General features: G+C 49.7%; 1 protein-coding gene and 1 pseudogene across 3 annotated transcripts in view; both read left to right on the plus strand.

The window, feature by feature from the left end:
* The first annotated feature begins 269 nt into the window (after window positions 1–269).
* The window catches only part of SLC6A20 (solute carrier family 6 member 20), a 66,039-nt gene continuing 44,607 nt past the window's right edge, over window positions 270–21,701 (plus strand). The window contains exons 1-3 of one of the 3 annotated variants that reach the window (XM_068558989.1): window positions 270–393; window positions 16,207–16,347; window positions 18,094–18,185. In XM_068558989.1, coding sequence (XP_068415090.1) covers window positions 273–393; window positions 16,207–16,347; window positions 18,094–18,185 — 354 coding nt within the window. In that variant the 5' untranslated portion in view covers window positions 270–272. Of the gene's footprint in view, window positions 394–14,312; window positions 14,356–16,206; window positions 16,348–18,093; window positions 18,186–21,701 lie in introns of those variants that run through there. The other 2 variants (XM_068558986.1, XM_068558988.1) reach the window with 2 other exon arrangements.
* On the plus strand, window positions 7,725–8,266 carry LOC137772834 (protein ripply3 pseudogene; annotated as a pseudogene).

The following is a 21,701-nucleotide window of genomic DNA, read 5'->3' on the forward strand; positions in this document are numbered from 1 at the left end:
CCCCACGTTGAGCTGGAGGGGCCCGGGCGCCATCCCGTACGGCGCAATCTCGGGTGCCTTCCCGGCCGCGGCGGCCCGGCGGCGGGGTGGGGCTCGCCGTCATCCATTTACCAGCCTCGCCCCTCCGACGCGAGCGCCGTTAATGAGATTAGCAATTAAAAAGCGGGCGAGCGGCCGCGGCAGAGGCGCGGGGCCATCCCCAGGCCGAGCCGGGCGGGACGGCGCTCCTGGCGGCCGCGCACCCACCGCGCCGCGCGCCGAGCTCCGGGGCCATGGACGAAGCGCGGCCCCTGTGGGCCACCCCGCTGCAGTTCGTGTTCGCCTGCATCTCGTACGCCGTGGGCCTGGGCAACGTGTGGCGCTTCCCCTACCTGTGCCAGATGTACGGCGGAGGTGAGTGCCGGCGCCCGGGCTGCGCAGTCCCCGCAAGACCCTGCGGGGTCGCCTTCTGTGCCGAGTGGCCTGGGGGTGCGCGCTGGGGTTGGCCCCATATTGCGTGCCAGTAAACTGAGGCTCAGAGAACGAAGTGATTTGCCCAGAGTCACAGAGGCGGGAATCGGACCTAGGACATCTCAGTCCACAGCTGGAGCTCTTATCCAGAGCGCCTTCCCGAGCCCTCTGCAGCTCCGACCCCATCCCCGGGGCGGCCAAGCCCTCCAGCGCGCCCTTGTCACCCTTGTTGGTCAGGCTGTGGCTCTGCGAGCAGTAGGAGGCACGGGGTGGGGGGGAACACTATTTTCCTCCCTCGGGAGAAGAGGTGGCAGTGGTCTGACAGTGAGCAGCAAATTGTCTTGTTCAGCAGAAACTCGTTATACAACTTTCAGATCAGAAACATTCCTGGCGGCATGATTTGAAACTCAGGATAAAAGGATTTTGAGCTATTTCTTTAAATTTCTTATCACAAGATTGATTTGGGTTTGGGACCACAGTAGGCAGGAAGGCTAATCAGTCTATTGCAGTGTTGTTCGTTTGTTTTGGTTTTTTTTACAAATTTTTCCTCTGAAGCATCACAGTGCACTCACTAGACAGCAACGCACCCACACAGCCTTCGCATACCTTCCAGGGAGCTGGAGATGCCTTCTGTGACATGCCAGAGAACCTCAGTGAGGGTCAAGTGCCGTTTTGGAAGGCAAGGTGGCAATAGAGACTGAAGTCTCAGCATTAAAAAAAAATTTTTCTGAGTTATTCCATTTTTAGCATTCTACATAAAGAAAATAGTTCTGACAGAAGGTAGACAGTAGACGGATAGCCTCCATCTTTTAATAAGAGCCAGGCATGGGAAACCTCCTAAGCCCTCAACTAAAGGGGATTGGTTCCATAAATTATGGGACATGCACGCGGTGGTGCTCTTGGAAGCCATTAAGATGGTTTTTCAAAAAATGTATTTGAGTATTTTTTCATGTCATACATTAAATGGAGGGAGGGAAGTCAGATTCAAAGCTGTATAAAATGGGTGATCTCAATTATGTTTTAAAGTATGCAGAGAAAAGAGGATGAACAAAAACATACCAAAGAGAATAAAACAATAGTTATCTTTGGCTGTGTGTGTGTGTGTGTGTGTGTGTGTGTGTGTGTGTTGTGGTGTCTTCTATACTCAGCATGAGTGGTTTTTTTCACCATAGAGGACAATGAAAGATGTTAGACCGAAGTATTTACTAGGTTTAACCTGTTCAAGAAGACCAACATAAAACACTACTCCCTCACTCTCACCCACCCTTCCCAGCTCAAAAAAAAAAAACTTGACAGAAGATTAATGTACAGTTTTTTTAAAAAATATTGCATTCTTAATCCTCTGACTCCTTTTTTTAATTTAAAAGGCATATATATATATATCATAAGTATGTGAAGTGCATGTATTCCCATATGCTCCAACAGCTTCATAACGGACTTTCATAAGAATTATTTGTCAGGATGAGATTTCCACATCATTCGGCATTCAGCACACCTACCCATGATACCTTTATCCTGCACTGTGATGTTTCCCAAACATCAGGCCAGGTGAGCCTTGCTGTCACGTGACTATTTAATTCCTTGTTTCTAACAACAGCATTACCTGAGTAGTCTGCAGGTAGACACTGGTAAGGTGGGGTAGTTCTGAGGTGGAATATAATTGACCCTCAAACAACATGGAGGTGAAGGGCGTCCATCCTGCACGCTGTTGAAAATCCCTGAAAATCTGCATATAACTTACAGTTGGCCCTCCGTATCCACAGTTCCTCCATATCTGCGGTTCAGCCCACTGGGGATTATATAGTATTGTAGTACTTATTACTGAAAAAAGTCTGCGTGTAAGTGGACCCATGCAGTTCAAACCCAGCGTTGTTCAAGGGTCAACTGTATATATAAATTGCTAGGGAAACAGCAAGACCTTCAAGACCCAGGAAAAGAAAGAAGAAATCTTGTGCCTGGTACAGAGTATGGTTAAGCTGATAGGTGGAAAGGTAGACGGATGGATGATGGTTGACCAGCAAATGGACACTGGGGAGAGGATGGATTGGTGGGTGGGTGGAGGGATGGACTGATGGATGGATGGGTCCAGGATGGACAGATGTAGGTCAGGTGGGTGGCGTCCTCTCAGTCATCAGTGTCTACAGAACAAAGACCAAACGGCTTATCCTGGCTCGGTAGGGACTTGACCACCTAACACCTGCCCCTATTTCCACCTCATTTCCTGTCACTCATCTTCCAGCAGCCCCCCTCCCCGCCAACTATTCTGAACAACTGTCCATTAGTGAATGCCCACTCTCTACCTCCACACTTTGCCCAAGCTATTCCTCCACCTGGGATGCCACTGTTAGCCTGGGGCACTTGCAGCACCTGGGCAGAAGGCCTGCACTTTGTTCTAGAGTTTCTGTCGCCCACTACCCCCGTCTCTGTGAAGTGGTGGGGTCAGAGGAGGCACCCAATGAATATTTGTTGCATGAAGAAGCCAGGTCTGTTATGAAAAGCCGCAGAGTTCGTGAGGCAGGGGCGCTGGTGGTTTTCCCAAGCCTTTCACTGCCCAACAGTGTCACCTACAGTAAGTGATTTCTGTTTACACTCCCGTTCTGTACCTGACAGGTGACCAACCACATCATGAAAGGCTCCAGAGGGGCGTCTAACTTCCCTCTACACAGAGCCCTGGCTTCCACCACCCCGCCCCCCACCAGCCAGCAAAGAGCTTGTTTATAAACCGCAGAGCCAGGCAGCGCCAAAATACTTCCCAGAATAAAAAGGATTAGGGGTCCGTGCTCCTTCCCATGAGGCTTCCTTCCTGCTCTGCGGGCCAGGCGGCACAAGGAATGTTAATTCTGAAGATTACATTCCAGGTGCCAGCACCCCGACGCTAGAACAAAGGAAAGGCAGCTGAAGGCACAGCATAAAATCTGTGCTTGATAGTCAGCAGGCCTTGGAGACCAAGTCAAAGTCTAAGGCCGTGGTTGTTCGGGAAGAAATTGGGATGCAAATGTGTTGTATACCAACATGTGGAAAATGAGTGCACCTGCTGTTGACTTTTATATAAATGTGCTCAAATCATGGAAGAAACATGGAAGAATGAGAACATTGATGTGGCTCATGGAAATGTGGATTTTTTTCCTCTAAATTTTCTCTATATGATATTTAACCCATAAAGAGGGGCAGTCAGAAGACACCTGAATAGGCAGTGGGACAATGACACTTTTCCTCAAAGCCCCTTCTGCTCCTCCCTGGTGCTTAGGTCATTGCATCTCAGACTTTGCCCACCGAAGCGTCTTGATAAACTACAGACTGCTGGCCCTGCCCCTAGAGATTCTGATTTGGAGAACTGCGGGGAAGGGCAGGACTCTGCATTTCTGACAAGCTCCTAAGTGATGCCGATGGATGCTGCCGGGCCATGGACCACACTTTAGAGGAATCCCCCACCCCAGACCACCAGCTGCTGGGAGCCAGGCGGTGGGGTGCCAATAATGTAGAACAACTGGCTTTTGGAGGGAGGAGCAGGACCTAATTTATAGCATTTGCTGATGACCATGGTGTAAATACTCCCACTGTGGCCAAGTTCAGACTAACCAGTGGAATGTCTGGGAATGTGGGGTTGGGAGGAGATGTGCAGCTCTTGAGAGCTGGTGTGAGCCAGCCCCGGCATGCCTGGAGCCACAGCCCTTCGGGGCAGCACCCGGCCTGGGATTGAGCCACACCAGGCCAGTCCACAGATGGACGGGTGGGCAGCACAACGGCTGCTCCCTTGTGTACTGTGTGCATGTGTGTGTTGTGCTCAGTCTCTGGCCCTTGGTGTTTCTACAGTGCTCCTGGATGGAACAGAAGCCTGAGTTTCAGAGGCTGTAAAGTATCAAACACAATTTGCAAAGTAAGCTCGAGAGGCTGGGTCCCGGCCGTCAGAAAATGTCCCTGGGAGTCTCATATCTGCTGCTCATCCTGGGACTTCCAAATTCAATCCTGGTGACAACCACACTCTTGGGCTCCTAACATGTGCCAGGCACATGTAGGGTGGACACAGGGGACTGAGGCAGAGATGTGATGAGGGTTAGGTTGGGGTTAGGCTGGGCCTGTAATAAGGAAGAACCTTTATATTCTATCACAAGTTAATCAGTAAAGGGATGTTGCCTATAAGCTTAAATTATACATAATGGCCCATCTCTGGGAACCCTGGCTCCCAGGTAAGGAGCATTAAGCTAAAATACCTTTGTTTAGCTCACAGCAAACATCCTGACGAGGCCCACCTGTGAATGGCTCCATCCCCCCGCCCCCCCGCTCTGGAGGCTGACCGGAACCAGGAAGTGCTTGGCTTTACTCCCTCCCCTTTAGTATAAAAGAGCCTGAATGCTAACTTAGGCAAGATGGTTCTCTGGGAGACGAATACACAACCTTCTCAGTTTTCTGGCTTTCCGCGTAAAGTTGCTATTCCTTCCCCCAACAACTCATCTCTAGATTTATTGGCCTGTCGTGCAGTACAAGCTTGGACTCGGTAACAAATTTTGGGTTGGGGAATTTTCCGGTAAGGCCCTAGCAGCTGCCGGGACCACTTGTCCTGAGAATCTGCCCTTCAAAATTCCCCAGAGTGGCACCGGCTGCCCCAGTGCTAGGCAATTGGAGCAAGGAATTGATATTTGGGAGCCGACGGGTTCCATACACTAGGGTAAGTCACTCCGGTGTGTACAGCCGGAAACTTCATTTCCTCTCCATTTGGGGCTTTTTCTCCAAAATAAGCCAGTTTGTTTTGTATTTGAGTGGGGTACCCTGTTGGAGAGAGGAAAGAGCTGTTGGACTTTTACCCGGTTCGTTTGCTTCTTTGGATGCTAGCACTGGTATGTTGCCATTTGTGTTTTGTTTGTCTTGCATTTCTGTCTTTAAAAATGGAGAATGTTTCAACTATCCCTAAAGAAAGTCCTCTGAGGTGTGTTTTGGATAAGTGATCTGATTACAGCCATGACCCATGAGTAGAAGATGATGATATTTTATTGTAACATTGTGTGGCCACAGTACCTGTTAGAAACTCCACAAGGGGTTTAGGCAGAGTTATCTTGGGACCCTGTGCACCGTATACTGCTACCCTTGCTGTGTTCACCACGTCGTTTGTGGTCTCCTATGTCGTTGGTATATGTAAAACCCCAAGACCAAACTTGAGGGTTTATTTAGATTTTGTTTGTTCTTTGGGGTTTTTGTTTCATTTTGTTTGGTACTCTTTCTCCATTTACAGCCAAATCAATTTTGTGATATTTAAAACTCTTAGTGATGTCAGATGGAGGAAAGGAATAGAAAAGGGGGGAAAAAAAAAAAAGACCTGTCTGTAGGACATTCCCAGGGAGAAGAGAAAGGTTCCACTTGGTTCCTAAAATCACCAAAAGCCCCAGCCCAGAATTCAGCCCGGTTGGTTGATGCCAAGGCAAAAAGGCATCCTTTTAATTGTTAGAGATGATCAATTACTATTTATGGTTTTACGGTGGCTTTTCTGTGAAGAAATGGGGAAGAATGATGAAATTCTTGACATGCAAGTATTTGTGCTATTACATCAGGGAAAATAAGAAAAAGAAAGGAATGAGAGTGAGGATAGGTTGCTTCAAACCTTAACTACTTCAGCTGAGCTCGGGACTGCCCCTCCTTCTAGGGATCAACTAGAAAATCCTGTGTAAGTTCCTGGGGCACAGGGGCCTGGTATGGTATTGCCATCTAAGACCCGACAGGGCACCCAGTTTGGGTGAGGAGCCACTCCCAGGGCAGGGCAATTTCCCTTACGCCGTTATCTCATAGGGGGCCTAAATGCCGACAACCAGCCAGCTGGGTTTCTCAGACTTGTTTATTTGAAAAGATTGCAACCCTCCTTTATAGGGAGCTCTCCTACACCTGAACCCACTTGGCAGTACCAACAGCTGAACCAAATTGGAACCCAATGAGGGAGGACTGCCCTTATTAGAGCATTATTTATCAGTGCATCTTGGCAGGGCTTTGAAAAGGGGAGCCAAAGCAAAGAGGTTGAACAAAATTAAGCAAAAAAACAAATGAAGACCCCTCTGAATTCTTGGAGAAGATTTATCAGGCCTACAGACATTATACTAATGCAGATCGTGTGGCCCCTGAAAATATTAGAATCGTAAATTTGACCTTTTTTAGGGGGGGCAAAGTGCCTTCTATCAGGAGAAAGTTGAAAAAATAAGATGGTTCATTTGAAATGAACCCTTCTCAATTGGTAGATGTTGCTTTTTAAAGTGTTCAGCAGGGCTTCCCTGGTGGCGCAGTGGTTAAGAATCCACCTGCCAACGCAGGGGACACGGGTTCGAGCCCTGGTCCAGGAAGATCCCACGTGCTGCAGAGCAACTAAGCCCGTGCGCCACAACTACTGAGCCTGTGCTCTAGAGCCCGCTAGCCACAACTACTGAGCCCAGGAGCCACGACTACTGAAGCCTGCATGCCTAGAGCCTGTGCTCTGCAACAAGAGAAGCCACTGCAATGAGAAGCCCGTGCACCGCAATGAGGAGTAGCCCCCGCTCGCCGCAACTAGAGAAAGCCCGCACACAGCAGCAAAGACCTAATACAGCCAAAAATAAATAAAATAAAATAAAATAAATTAATTAAGAAAAAAAATAAAGTGTTCAACAGGGAACAACAACAGAAGAAAGAAGATGCAAAATGAAGCGCCACTTTTTTGGCAGTGGCATTGAATTCCCGGAAGGTGAGTAATTGGAAGAGAGGTAAGTCACCGTTGGGGTGGGAACAATGCACCTGCTGTAAGGAGGAGGAACATTGGAAAACAGCTTGCCCTAGGCTAAAACATAAGAAGAAAAACAGAGATGAGAGCCTCTCGTACGATAGAAAGAGAGGAACACTGGTGAATGAAGAGGCCAGGGGCTCCCTTGGACTTGAGGTGCCTAATTCCCTACAGGAACCCCGGGTGAAGCTGACAGTGGGGAATGAGCTGATTAACTTTCTGATAGACCTCACCCTGAAGTTTTTCACTGGAACAGCTTGGCATCAGAGTCCCACCAGGACACACTTTAAGCCTACAGATGGTGCTCAGGAAAACCCCAGGAAGGGAGACAGCTCTTCCCCCATGCTCCCCACCCTCCCCAGGTCAATGAAAAGGTAAGACCAGAAGTGTGTGCTAATGGCACCCCAGGGAGGGCCAAAAACACACGACCAACACGAATCCCATTAAAAAGGGACGCTGGGAGGTGAGCGCCCTCGCCCGAGTGGTTAAAGGCACGGCCGGTCGCGGGCGCCGCTAGAGAGGCGTGGGCTCCGAGAGCACCATGAGACCCGAGGCAGCGGCCGGAGCCCAGGAGGCACAGGGATGCATCTGTCACTGCCGTGGGGATGGTCCCCAGGGACCACCACCGCCACGCCTGAGAGCCAAACACCATGGAGACCGTGTATCCTGACCCCCCAGGTTGCTGACCCCACCAGAATTGGAAGCCAGCTTGAGGCTGGGTATGACCAACAAACCTTTGGATCGAAGGGGGCCTTTGGGTTTCAGCATCCTGTAAGACTTTATTTACTCATTTCTAAGCATCAACAGTATCTGCAGAGTTCCGGGGAGAAGGTGCTGGCCAGTTTCCCTGTGCAAGCCACCATTCACTTCTATAACAATGAGTCCAATTCAGATGAGCAGGAGGAAGGAACCCAGCCCTCCCACCTTCAGTGTCAGGAGGCGCAAGACGGCCCAGGAGGAAAGGGCAGAGACCGGCTGACAAACCCAGGATGGCAACCTGGAGGCTGCAGTGGCCTCAGTGGTAAGGGTTCGCTCCACCACCCTGACTCTCTGGAGGATGCTGGGTACCCCTCATCCAAATAAGTGTGTTTCTTCTGCACCAGACCAATCTCACATGTGCCCTATGGGACAGCCCTTGGGGACAGACACTCCAGGACACTTTGCATTTCAACTGGGTATACAAGGACTTGACTTTCTCTGGCCAGCACCCCACTCGTGGCAAGGACTCAGCTTTTACTAATCCTTCTCCTAGTGATTCTTTGTGCCTCATTTATACCTTTGAGAAAGGATTCTAGGACCAAGAGGTTTGCATCCACATGGGTTGCTATCAGGCGGGGCCAACTTTCAAAGTACGTTCAGCAGTGTCACGGTGCTGATCAAACAACAAATTATTCCATATCGATTAATAACCCACCCATGCCGCTCACTTAACCTGAGACCCTTTATTTGGCTATTTCCACTTTTGTAAAAATGATTCAGATATTGTCCGAGGTTTATGTGGTTGCTTAGTGACATTCTGAAAAATAAAAACTTATTTATAAAAAACACACAAACACACTGAATAATTTCCATAAGAGTAACAAAAATAAAAAGATAAGGATTTGGGGGGGGGGACCATTCTGGATAAAAACATATATGATGCTTGTCTAAGGGCTGCGTGTATGAATAGAGAGACGAGCTTTAACTCTTAGTTGAGGACCACTTTGGGCTTATTACTTGACTAGAGTAACACTGTTTTCAATCAAAGTACCTAATGTAATATTATTTTCAGCTTTTTATATTTTGATGACCAAATGAGTGTATTTGTCAAGGTTTTTTACTTAACTATTTTACATGTTGTTGTCTTCCCAATTTCTACTTGAAATATTTTGAGAGACCAAAAAAAAAAAAAAAAGGGACGCTGGGACAATCTCCTCTGAGGCAAGAGAATCGCTTCTTCCATTGATAGACTTGTCAAAATACCAGCCAGTGTATTCAGGAAAGGACAAGGTGAGGGCCGAAGAGTGGGGTTTCACTTGGACCACACCTCACCTGGCTGGAAATGTAGTGCACAAGGAATTGTTTTGATCCCTGAGGCATCTTGGGCACTGTGCTGCGGCACATTCACAATAGTGTCCATTAGGGAGAGATGCCACCTTACAATGGATTCAAAAGTCAGGGGAATTCCCAGGCAGTCCAGTGGTTAGGACTTGGTGCTTTCACTGCCAAGGGCACGAGTTCAGTCCCTGGTCGAGGAACTAAGATCCTGCAAGCCACTCAGCACAGCCATAAAAAAAAAAAAAAAAAGCATATAATGGGGCTAACTTACAAAAGACCATCCAGCAAGTCACTCAGAATTGCATGATTTGTGCTAAAAGTAACCCAAAAGCGGCTATTGGACCTCCCCAGATGGGGACCCAACACAGGAACCTGCACCACTAGGTGCAGGACTGGACTCAAATGCCTTGAGCTGCAGGAAGTCAAGTCTGTTGAAATGCACAAAGAAAGCTTTGAGTAAAGCCCTTCCTGGGGACAGTGTGGGCCTCAGTGTGTCAAGAACGTGTCTGTCAAAGGTGTTTGTTGTGGCAGTGTGGCTGATGACAGCAAAAATGACCCGCTGATGGAAGCAGCTGGCTTCACAGCTCCAGGGGATTATCTTGAACCATCAAGGCCAAATCAGTGCTGCACGTGCACCTGTACCGAATTGTCAAAGAGCTCACATTGCTTGCAAGTTTGCTGGGCTGAAGAAGATTGATCATTCTGGGGGACAAGCTAGAAGATGGCCCCCAATTCTTAATCTGGGGATGCTGCCATCATTGATATGGTTCCTGGAAAGCCCATGTGTGTTGAGAGCTTCTCTGACTCTCCTCCTCTGGGCCATTTTGCTGCTTGTGACATGAGAGACAGTTGCTTTGGGCGTCATCAAAGCAGTGGACAAAAAGTCAGCTGGAGCTGGCAAGGTCACCAAGTCTGCCCAGAAAGCTCAGAAGGCTAAGTGAATATTATTCCCCAATACCTGCCACCCCAGTCTTAATCAGTGGTGGAAGGATGGTCTCAGAACTGCTTGTCTCAATTGACCATTTAAGTTTAATAGTAAAAGACTGGTTAATGATAACAATGCATCATAAAACCTTCAGAAGGAAAGGAGAATGTTTTGCGGACCATTTGTTTTTGTGTGTGGCAGTGTAAGGTTCTTAGTTTTTAAAATCAGTACTCTTTAATTGGTTAAAGCCCTCCTTGAGGAAATTATCCCCTGATTTGGATTAAGGCATTGGAACTACATTCATCCTGGAGACCACAATCAACAGGAAAAACTGAGAAAGTGAATACTAATTTGACTTGGGATAAGGCCTTACCAGTTGCCCTGCTGTGAATCAGTGGCTTCCAGAAGCAGGCTTAAAATAAGTCCCTTTGAAATATTGTGTGGTAGGCCATTTCAGGTGTCTGCACAGGCGAGAGAATCTATAAATGCTCTAAAAGAGCTAGCAGTTGCCAACTATGTTAAAACTTTGGGCGCTATGCTAACCTCTGTTCATGAGGTTTGCCTCCAACAGGTCTGCCTATCCAACTGAAGTAAATGGTAATTTCATTGTAGCTGGAGAAGCGTCAACCTATTTAATTTTGTCCAAATAAATAGCACAGGAATTTAGTATATGTATTGGGAACTGGAACCAAAACTCAAGTCCAATTACAAATTAGACAACAAAGTGCTAAGGGGTTTCATCACATTCAAATACTTGGAGATAAAAAAGGAAAGATTCTAAGGAATATACATTGCCCCATTTAGCCGGAAGTAGCCAGAGCAGTCTTCATCACTTTCCCCACAAAACCGTGGAATAGACATTGACAGTGGGGAATTGTAATAAGGAAGAACCTTTGTATTCTACTACAAGTTAATCACTAAAGGGATGTTGCCTATAAGCTTAAGTTACACATAATGGCCCATCTCTGGGAACCCTGCCTCTTGGGTAAGGAGCGTAAAGCTAAAATACCTTTGTTTAGCTCACAGGAAACATCCTGACCAGGTCCACCTGTGAATGACTGCAGGCAGGAAGAAATTAACACATTCCCTTCGGAGGCTGACCGGAACCAGGGAATACTTGGCTTTACTCCCTCCCGTTTTAGTATAACAGAAGTCTGAATTCTCAGTCAGCCAAAATGGTTCTTTGGGACACAAGTCCACCATCTTCACGGTCTGCTGGCTTTCTGAATAAAGTCGCTATTCCTTGCCCTAGCAATTCATCTCGATTTTATTGGTCTATGTGTGGCGAGCTGTACAAGCTTGGGCTCGGTAACAGGCCATCCACACAGGGCTGGGTAGGTGCCTCTGTTACCTGTTTCTGCATGACAGACCACTCTAAAACTGAAGGACTTAGAAGGAATGATAGAATAAGAAAACCACCATTTGGCAACCAACACAGTAAATAATTGTTTCAGGCAGGATTCTACCCATGGATGCTAAAAGTAGTGGGCAAAGGTCTGATGAGAAATAGGATAGTTACCTGGTCTCAAAATATCTCCCTACAAGATACGTAGTCATTTCAAAGGGGAAATAGTAACTTTCAGCAGAGAAACCTGGTGGACCCCACCTTAACCTAGTGAGTAAGTTAACATTTCCAAGCATGGGGCAAATCTACATTATGTCCCTCTGGACAAAGAACCAGGTCACTTTAGTGTTCCTGCCGAAACTGAAAATGAGGGGCATTCCACAGAATAACTGGCTAGTGTCTCCAGTGTGTCAAGATCATGAAAGACAAAGACTGAGGCACTGTCCTAGATTAAAGGAAGCTAACTAGACGTGGCAGATGCCATGTGTGATCGTGAGCTGTATCTGAGACCAGGAAAAGGACATTAGTGGAATAATTGATAAAATTCCAGTAAGGTCTGCAGATAAAATAATTCTGTATCAGTGTTAATTTCCTGATTTTTTTGCTCAGTGCCCTGGGATTATGTAAGAGAATGTCTTTGTTTTTAGGAAAGACATACTGAAGTACTAAGAGGTAAAAAAGTCATGGCTAAAACAGTTTATTTCTCACACTTCTGTGAGTGGCTGGGCACTTCTCTACTGGTTTCATCAGGCCTGGCTCACGCGGCTACATTTGCTGGTGGGTGGGCTGGGCTGGAAGTGCCCTCACACGTTGGCAGTTGTTGCTGAGTTGGCTGGGCCCCTCGGCTCTCCTCCATGTGGCCCTTCATCCCCAGGTAGCCTAGACCAGCTTGTATACGTGGTGGTCTCAGGGCCATGCTCCAAGAGGATGAAGGTGGAGCTGTAAGGTATCTTGAGGCCTGGGCTCTAGAACCACCATGGTGCCCTCTTGCCCACATTCTACTGGACGAAGCAAGTCCCAGGGCCAGGCCAGATCCATGGGTGGAAATAGACTCCACCTCTTCCCGGGAGCAGCTGCAAAGAGTGTGTGGCTGGATTTAGTCTCCCACACTGTTGCCCCATTGAGATGCATGGGAGCAGATGCACCCTTTTCCAGGCCCCTGTTAGCTTCTCCCTGATGCCAGGGTCTCCTCATACAGAGCCAGGGTCAGAATTTTTACATAAAAGGAGCATGGGGAACAGTCCAGTTGGAAGAGGGTTGGTTAATGGACTTGTCCTCAAACTGATGACAAAACAAAATTATTTTTGTTTCGCATGCAGAAAAATTCTTGTCTATTGGCACACAGTTATATGAATTTTGACAAATGCAGGCAGTTGTTATCCCCACAATCATGTCCCCTTGTAGTCAGCCCCTCCTTACTCCCAGCCCCCAGCAGCCACAGATCTGTCTTTTTCCCTATAGTTTTGCCTTTTCCAGAATGTCATATAAATGGAATCACACAGTACGTTGCCTTTTGAATCTGGCATCTTTCACTTAGCATAATGCTTTTGAGATTCTCCCATGTGGCTGCATGAATCAGTAGTTTGTTTCTTTTTATTGGCTGAGTAACACTCCATCGTATGGACGTACCAGGGTTTATTTATCCGTTCACTCACTGAAGGACAATGAGGTTGTTTCTAGTTTACGACAACTGTGAATACAGACACTGTAAATGTTCGTGTATAGGTTTTTGTGTGAACGTAAGTTTTCATTTCTCTAGGGTAAATACCCAGGAGTGGGATTGCTGGTCATACAGTAAATGTATGCTTAACTTTATAAGAAACCGTCATACTGCTTTCCAGAGTGGCTGAACCATCTTACATTCCCACTAGTAATGTATGGGAGTTCCTCCAAACCCTCGTCAGCATTTGGTATTGTCAGCGTTTCCTGTCTTAGCCATTCTAATAGGTGTGTAGAGTCATCTCATTGTGGGTTGAATATGCAGTCTCCTAAGGAACACCAGTGCTGATCATCTTTTCATGTGCTATTTTACCATTCATATATTTTCTTCAGTGAAATGTCTGTTCATATTTTTGTACATTTTTGAACGAGTCCTTTTCCAGTTTTGACTTTTTATATATTCTAGATCTAAAGATACATGGATATCTTTGTCAAATGTGTTTTGCAAATACTTTCTCCCAGTTTGTAGCTTGTCTGTCCTCTTAACAATGTCTTTCATGAAGCACAGTTTTAAAACGAAGTCTGGTATTTTATCAATATCTATCAATATTTTCTTTCACAAATAGTGTTTCTGATGTTGTATCTAAGAAATCTTTGCCCAACCTAAGGTCAGCAGGATTTTCTCCTGTGTCTTCTTCTAGAAGTCTTACAGTTTTAAGTTGTACGTATAGGTCTATGATCCATTTTGAGGGCTTTTGTTTGGTATAAAATGTGATACATGGGTTGAGGTTCATTGTTTCTGCATATGGATGTTCAATGTTCTAGCATAATTTGTTGAGAAAATGATCATAGAGCAGATCCACGGGGATTGTGTGTGTGTTTGGATGGTTGGGCGGTGGGAGGGGCAATAGAAATTACTGAAGGGCAGCGCTAAGGAACCCATCTGGGCACCTTGAATGTCCAACCTTCCCACAGGCAGTGGACCATCAAGCAGGCTCTGTGACAGAGAAAAACCTTCCGTGGACCTTGCCAGGCCTCCTGTGGCTACTGTTTAACATCTTGGGTGAAAATAATCTTTTCTGATAACCACTGAGGGTTCGAATGCTGCTCCAGGCAGGTTGTGCCAACGCAACCTGTATTGATGGGTATATGGTGGGTGGGAGCTCCTGACAGCCTCGTGGACTCCTTGCTGTTGAGAGGAACTGGGTAAGATGCTGCAACACCTCCCTGCTGGGCAGGAAGGGAGCAGGGTCTGGCAGAGTCTTCAGAGCAGGGTCCAGAAATGAGGGGGCAGGATTCGTTGTAGCCTTCATGTGAGCAGGGAGGACGAAGCTGGGAGTGCGGAGGTCCAGTGATGTGGGGCCCGCTCTCCCGAGCACACGCTGGCACCTTTCTCTCCGTGGTGAGAGGGCCTTGCGGGGGCCCTGCTTGGCCTTGGTGCCAGCCATTCTCCTGGGATTTCTGTCCCGAGGAAATAATCAAACATGTGGACTGGTCTTTGTTTAGGACGGCAGAAAACTGGCAACAGCCTAAGTGCCCGAGGACTGATGTGTTGATAGAAATTCTAGGCTCATTCTCCCAGTGGAATGTTGTGCAGCTTCTTAAGGGGTGATGGGAAGGTACATGGTGTGGTCGAGAGAATGACTGTGAGATCCTGTCGGGAGCGAAAAGTGGGTTATAGGACAGCACGTATGTACAATGGAGGCATTTTTGTAAATATTAGACGTTCCTGTGAACATACGTATTGTGTTGTTTACCTTAATACTTCCAGAGCCAGTTCCTTCTGTAACCAGCCTTTAATTCCTGCAGCTGTAGAGTCAGGGTTTTCTTTTAATCAGAAGTCCTGCCCTCCTCTCCCAGTGAACCTTTTTTCAGGTCCACTGCCAAGGAGCTAGGAGCTGGGGGAGGGATGTCCGAGGGGCTGCAGAGGAGGGGGCGGGACCAGTAGGAGAAGCAGTGGGGCAGCCAGGGTGGGGGACGCCCCAGCAGGCTGCCGTCCTCTGTCCATGTGTCTGGCAGGGGGGCGGGCCTTTTGTAGCTCCGTTCACACATCCTGGCTCCCCACTATCACCGAGGGCCATTGTCTGCAGATGGCTCCTTGGGAACCAGTGGGTTTAAAATTTGAACTAGTCATGATACCCTTTATTAAAATGAAAACTAGGCTGAAGGCCACTGTATAAAACGGATGTACATCCAACAGAGGTGCTCTGTAAAGGGAGCTGGTGGCCTGGGCTCGGTCCATCGGGGACCTCCTTGTCTCCACACATACATAGCAAGCCCTTGCCTCATCTCTGAAGACAAAGGCCCAGAGGAGTATTCTGTGGCTCCAGACAGTCATGAAGCAGCTGAAATTCCTCTGCCCAGGTGATCCCTCGTGGGCAGGGAGCAGGGCTGCTACTCTCCCAACCATCCTACACTCAGCTCAGGGCCCGGCCCAGAGGAAGCGTTTAGTAAAACAGTTGTTTGATGTACTACCTCCCGTGGGGCACCATCTGGGCCATGTCAGAAGCCCAAAGGAAGTGTGTGGAGGTGGGTGGCTGGCTGACTGGATTCAGAGGTGATGTTCAAAACATTTAACCACTCAGTGGTCCAGACTCTGATCAACTATTAGTTGCTACAATAGGAATGGAATGGGGGTTTCTGGCAGAGGGGCTGGGGCAGCTGAGGCCTTGAGGAAGGCGCTCAAGGGTCTTGGCATGGTGGCAGCTTACCACCCAGGATGGGCGTATTTAACGATCTTAACAACTGATGTGGCTGCACGTCATCCATGGATGGAATGATGGATAGAAAGACAAAAGGATAGAAGGACAGCTGGATGGATGGAAAGGCAGAAGAGTGGATGGGTGGAAGGATGGAGGATGAGTAGAAAGAGAGGAAGATGGATTCCGAGGGAAAGATAGAATACAAGAAGGGATGGAGGATGGCTGGAAAGGTAGAAGGATGAATAGACTAGTGGAAAGACGGGAGGGTGGATGGAAGGCCATTTGCACAGCGGTTAGGTGGGTTCCAGAGTAAAGCCCTGGGTGACGGCCTGGTTCCGGCCCTGGACACCCACAGGTAGTTTCCTGGTGCCCTACATCATCATGCTCACCGTGGAGGGCATGCCGCTCCTGTACCTGGAACTGGCCGTGGGGCAGCGCATGCGCCAGGGCAGCATCGGCGCCTGGAGGACCATCAGCCCCTACCTCAGTGGCGTTGGTAAGTGCGTGCTCTCCAGTCCTCTCCCGCCTGTGGACCCCCAGACTGTGTTTTGGGCAGGAGAAGGTGACGGCGGGAGTCCCTTGGCAAAGCTGCTGGAGCAAGGGGCAAGCATGAGGCCCCAGAGAGAGCCCTTGAGTGGGGCGGGCAGAAGGCCCAGGAGGGGTGCCATAGAATGTGGGCTGAGAGGGGCCGGATTTCTTACCCACAGGACGGTGAGAGAGGGAGGAGGTACAGCCTCTGGGGAACTGATGCCACATTGCTTCTCTTCTCTGGGGCTCAGTTTGCTCATTTGTAACAGGGAAACAGCTGCCCAAGAAAGGAGCTGTAACTCAGTGTCCTGTCCAGCAACCATTCTGGGAACCCGTATAACGGCTCCCTCTGTCAGTGAGCCCCTGCCCTGTGCCAGGTGCTGGCCTGTCTGGGTATGTGTGTGGGCTCATTTAATCTTCATCGCACCAGAGAGGGTGTGGGTGCCATTAACATCTCCAGTGCATGGAGGCCGAGGCACAGTGGGTGGCAAGAGGGGCACTGCTTTCCATCCTGCCTCCCCTGAGTTACTTTGAGCCAGTGTCCGGGGTGCCCGCGGGAGATCTTTGCCCGACCTGTGCGGCCCTCCTGGGCCGGGGCTCCTCTGCTGAACTTTGACCAGCAGTGGCCACGGTCTGTTCTGCTCACCTCTCCCACCCCCCAGGCAGAAAGGGGGACAGGAAAGTTTCAGGAGCAAGGAGGATATGAACTTGGGCGTGACTTAGTCTCAGATGCAGAAGAACTGTGTCCGGTGGCCTCACAAATCACCTCCAAATCGAACTGCCTCCTCATCTTGAATGGCTGTTAATATTTAACACGAGGTGTGTGGTTTTACAATCGGCCCGAGTCATCAATCACAGAGGGCTTCTCTGAGGCAGCATTTGCTGAATAGGAAAAATACCAGATGTTGGTGCCAATTGGGGATGCTGGTGAATGTTTAACAACCAGCTCAGGGAGGTGGGGGGGGGGGAGGGGAAGGCCTGGTTGTAGCATTTACTGATACTGGTGGTGTAACTACTGCCACCACGGCCACCGTCAACTTCTAAGGAGATGTCCCGGAGCATGGGGCTGGGCAGAGAAGTGCACAGTGGCTCTCAGGGCTGGTGAGGACCAGCTCCAGAACACCACTGGTTGTGGAGCAGCCCTCTCTGTGCCCCGGGTCCCCCGAACACCCCCACTGGTTCCCGGCAGGCCTGACCAGGTCAGGGGTAGCCCCCATCCCCTCCACTCCTGACACACCTCCTCACACCCTGTTCCCTGCCACTGCTGGGCAGGGTTTGGCACAAGTGACCCAGCTTCAGGTAAGCCAAGGAGAGAGCAACTGTTATGTCTGGCATCAGTGACAAAGTGCTTCTCACACTAGGTGCGAATCCTAGTTGTGCCACTTAATAGCTGTGTGGTGTTGGGCAAGTGCTGTGTCTCAGTTTCCCTCTCTGCGAAGTAGGCATAACGTCGCATTTCACAACATCGTTGTGAGGACCTAAGCACATCAAAAGAACATCACAGGCCTCACATCCCAGAAGATGGGGAGGGAGGTAGTGGAAGAGACTAACCCTTAGAAAGTGCTCGCAGGTGCCAGGTTACAAACCTGGTTTTGCTGTCCCAGGGCGGGCACTGCAGGCGTGTCCTGGGGGCTCTGGGCGGGACCCCCGCTGCCCGGTCCAGGCAGGCGGGGTAGGGGCCGTCCTCAGCACCCTCTGCATCCTGTCCCTGCAGGCGTGGCCAGTGTGGTGGTGTCCTTCTTCCTCTCCATGTACTACAATGTCATCAACGCCTGGGCCTTCTGGTACCTCTTCCACTCCTTCCAGGTGAGCGCACCCGAGCAGGGGTCAGAGCGGGAAAGGGGGAGGGCAACAGAGTGCCCACTGCCGGCGCATGGGTGGAGCATGGGGGCAGCAGCCTCGAGGGAGTCAGGAGCTGTCAGGAAGTGGTGCGAAGGGCTGGGGGAGGCTGGGCGCCCCCAACCAAGCGGAGGACTTCTGAGCCAGGGATCCATGGACCCCTGCTGTTGTGTGTGATGTATGTGCACATTTGGGGGAGCAGGCCCATGGCTTTCATCAGGTTCTCTCTGAAGGATGTGACCCCCCCCCCCCCGCAAATATTAAGAACCACTGCAGAGGGGGCCCAGGGGGAAACCTGTGGAGAGAACTGATGGGGAAGGGCTCCACCCACTGAGCGTAACAGTACCGGCCTCCCTCCTCTTCCCCCTTCCTGCCTCTCATCACTTGTCCTTCCCGGTTTCTGACTCCAGGCTGGGGCCCTCCTTTTCTCTACAAAAGTTCTCAATAGCAGCTATTCCCAAGATTAAACATTTTAAAAATGCATTTCTGATTATAACCATAGCTGATGCTCATTGTAGAAAATATGGAAGGAAATGGAACATGTAGAGAAGAGAGGACCCTAATTCCACACCGAGAGGTGGTCTTCATATCCAAAATGGGAACTTCCCGTCCAGTGCCCGTGTTCACTTCTTTTCCTCGGAGTCTGCCTTTCACTATCAGGGACCCCACTCCTGCGGCCTCCCAGCAGCCTCCTCCATCTCGGCCTCCTCCAAGATAGGAAAAGAGAGGGAGGAGACAGGAGTTCACGGGGTGGATGCCTTACCCTTTGCCACTGAGCCAACCCTTCATGGGACAGACCCCATCTCCAAGGTCCAAAAGCTAGATGGGGCCAGTCATGGACTATGCACTGACCCCAATTTGTGAGGCCAGTCTCTGGAGCATTTGGGCACAGCCTTGAATCTTTGGGGCCCCAAGGAATGCTTGGGTTAATGACCTCAATAATCAGGAGTCAGCATCTATGCTCAGAAGGTGCTACATCCACACCCAACTCTGGCTTCCCAGTCCACCCCACCCAGGTCATCTCACTGGAAAATGCCCTGTGCATGTCCCTGACAGGAAGGACTCTGCCCTGAGCACAGCTGTAGCCCCTCATCCTTTCCCTGGCTCAACCTAGAGTTCCATGAAGACTAGCCACAACCTTGCCTGTCCTCTGCCTTCTGGGTGGAGGGCAGCTCCTCTACTCTCCAGCCTGGTAACCATTTCCCTCCTCTGTGCTGGGCTGTCATGTATGGTTGGGCAGGTTGTGCACTGCACAATGCCATTCCAATTAAGGGGTTGCCATACATGTCTCAGGCACTATATGTCTGCATACTTAAGACAGTTTTCCAAAGGTGGAAGCAACGTGTCTTGTAACAAATCAGGATAATCTGACCATTTTCTAAAGGCAAAAATAAAGTGTCTCAAGTAAGGGAGTACTTTTTCCTAACCTTCAGAAGTGTGAAAATTAGTGATTCCTGAAAATCACTTGACTATTCATTCCAGCCTTCAGAGATCCACGGGCCTCTCCCTTATCCCCTCTGCCCTGGAGCCTCCTTCATGGTCACATCATAATGATAGTACCTGCAGCAACAGACACTCACACTTGCTGTGGACCAGGTAGAGTCACGAGCACGTCAGAACTATTCCCTTGTGTGATCATCACCGCACTCTATGGTGCTGACACAGCGCGTACCAGAGGCAGAGGGGAGTTGAGTAGCCGGGAGGCTGGATGCGGCAGCCTAGCCACAGGGTCTGTGCTCTTGTCCACCTCCCACCAGGCTGGGCTCTCCAGCTTTTCCCTGCGGGAGCACCGGGCTCTTACAAACACAGATGCAGCGATCCCTGCCTGACCCACTGATTCAGAGGGGGAGAGTCTGGGTGCTGAGAATTGGTCAATTTAAGTCCTTCTGTACTTTAAAGCTTCTCCATGTTGGCTGCTTGCTGGAATCACCTGGGGGAGCTTTTAAAATTCTGAGGCCCGGGCCCTACCCCAGACCAATGAAATCCGAGTCACTGGCGTTGCAGCCGGGCATCCGAGTTTTTAAAGCCTCCCCTCCTCGCGAGTGATTAAGTCATGTACGTGTAGCCAAGGTTGGCAGTCAGGCTGGGCTGGGCTGGCAACAGCAACGGTCCAGTGAATGGACCCAGTCAGTCCCATATGGGCCAGGCAAACCCAAGGGACTGTGGTCTGGGCTTCAGGTCCACAGGGACCCTCCCACCTGACAGGGGCTCGGTGCTGGCTGTCGCCAGACACCTCAGTTCACTCCACGTGGCCATTCTTTCCACGAGTCCGCCTCGCTCAGCCGTCAAGCCCGAGTGTCTGTACAGGGCAGCTGGTTTCCAAGAGGGTGAAAGTAACAGTTGCAAGGCCTTGGGATGCCAAGGCCAGGAAGTCACACAGCTTCACTCCACTGCATTCTGTTGATCAAAGCAAGACACAGGTCAACCCAGGTTCACAGGGAGGGGCAGTGGATGCCACCTCTCGAGAGGAGGAATTGCTGGTGGTTGCCTTTGGAAATATTTTAGGTCGAAGCTAGAAACCAGCTCTTATATTCTAGCGGGTGAGGGGCCCCCTGTTGCTGCCAGGGGTCCTACCAGCATGGGTCCCAAGCACTTTCCAGGTGACAGACCTGGGCTCTAGCTACTCACGGGCAGAGTGGCCCTGGCCCATCAGGTAGTGATGCCGTTGGGTCTCATTTCTGTTTTCTGTGAAATATAGGGATTGAACCCAATGGGGTTAGAGTTGCTTCTGTCAGTGGAGAGTTTTTGTCTAATGAAATCTGATCAACGAGGGGCTGGTCTTGGCAGAGCAGAGGTGGGACCCCCTTCCCCCTCCAAGCCAGAATCTACCACCCTCCCCCACTCAGCTCAGAGCTTCTCTTTAGCTCTTGGCCTTGGGTCGTGTTCATTGTACGTGCACCATGTAGGCTCTTTGGTCTCTAAGTGACAGAGAGCCCTGTTCAAACTAGATGAAGCAGAAGAGGCTCTTACTGGCTCTATCTACAAAGTCCAGGAGTGGAACTGCTACGGGTGTAGCTTGACTCAGGCTCAAAGGAAGTCATCAGTGCTGGGTTGTCTCTGTCTTAGACGCAGAAGACGGCTGTGGTGGGGCTGAACTGCGTCCCGCTCTAACTTCCAAACCCAGTGCCCGTTGTAGGAAACGCCTGTCTCCACCACCAGTTAGTGAGGGCAGGACCCAAGTCTTATTCATGCTAGGACTCGCTAGGGGCTTGTGGAAATAAACAGACCACCCAAATGAGAGCAAGCAGAGGCTGTCTATCCGGAGCTCGTTAGCAGGAGGTCAGCACCTTCACTCGTATTTGGCAGAAACTCCAGGCAGGACAGGCAGAGGAGCGGGAAATCGTGCTAGTGGGAAACGGAAGGCTGCAGGTGTGCCCTGATTGGAGCATGCTGGCATGGAAACTGTAGCTGTGTGATTGGTTAGGGGAGCGTATTTGGCTTTTTCCACTTGGTCCTGAGTTAGAGGGAACACAAGTTTGGAAA

This window comes from Eschrichtius robustus, chromosome 12 (genome assembly GCF_028021215.1).
Source record: "Eschrichtius robustus isolate mEscRob2 chromosome 12, mEscRob2.pri, whole genome shotgun sequence".
NCBI classification, from domain to species: Eukaryota; Metazoa; Chordata; class Mammalia; order Artiodactyla; family Eschrichtiidae; genus Eschrichtius; species Eschrichtius robustus.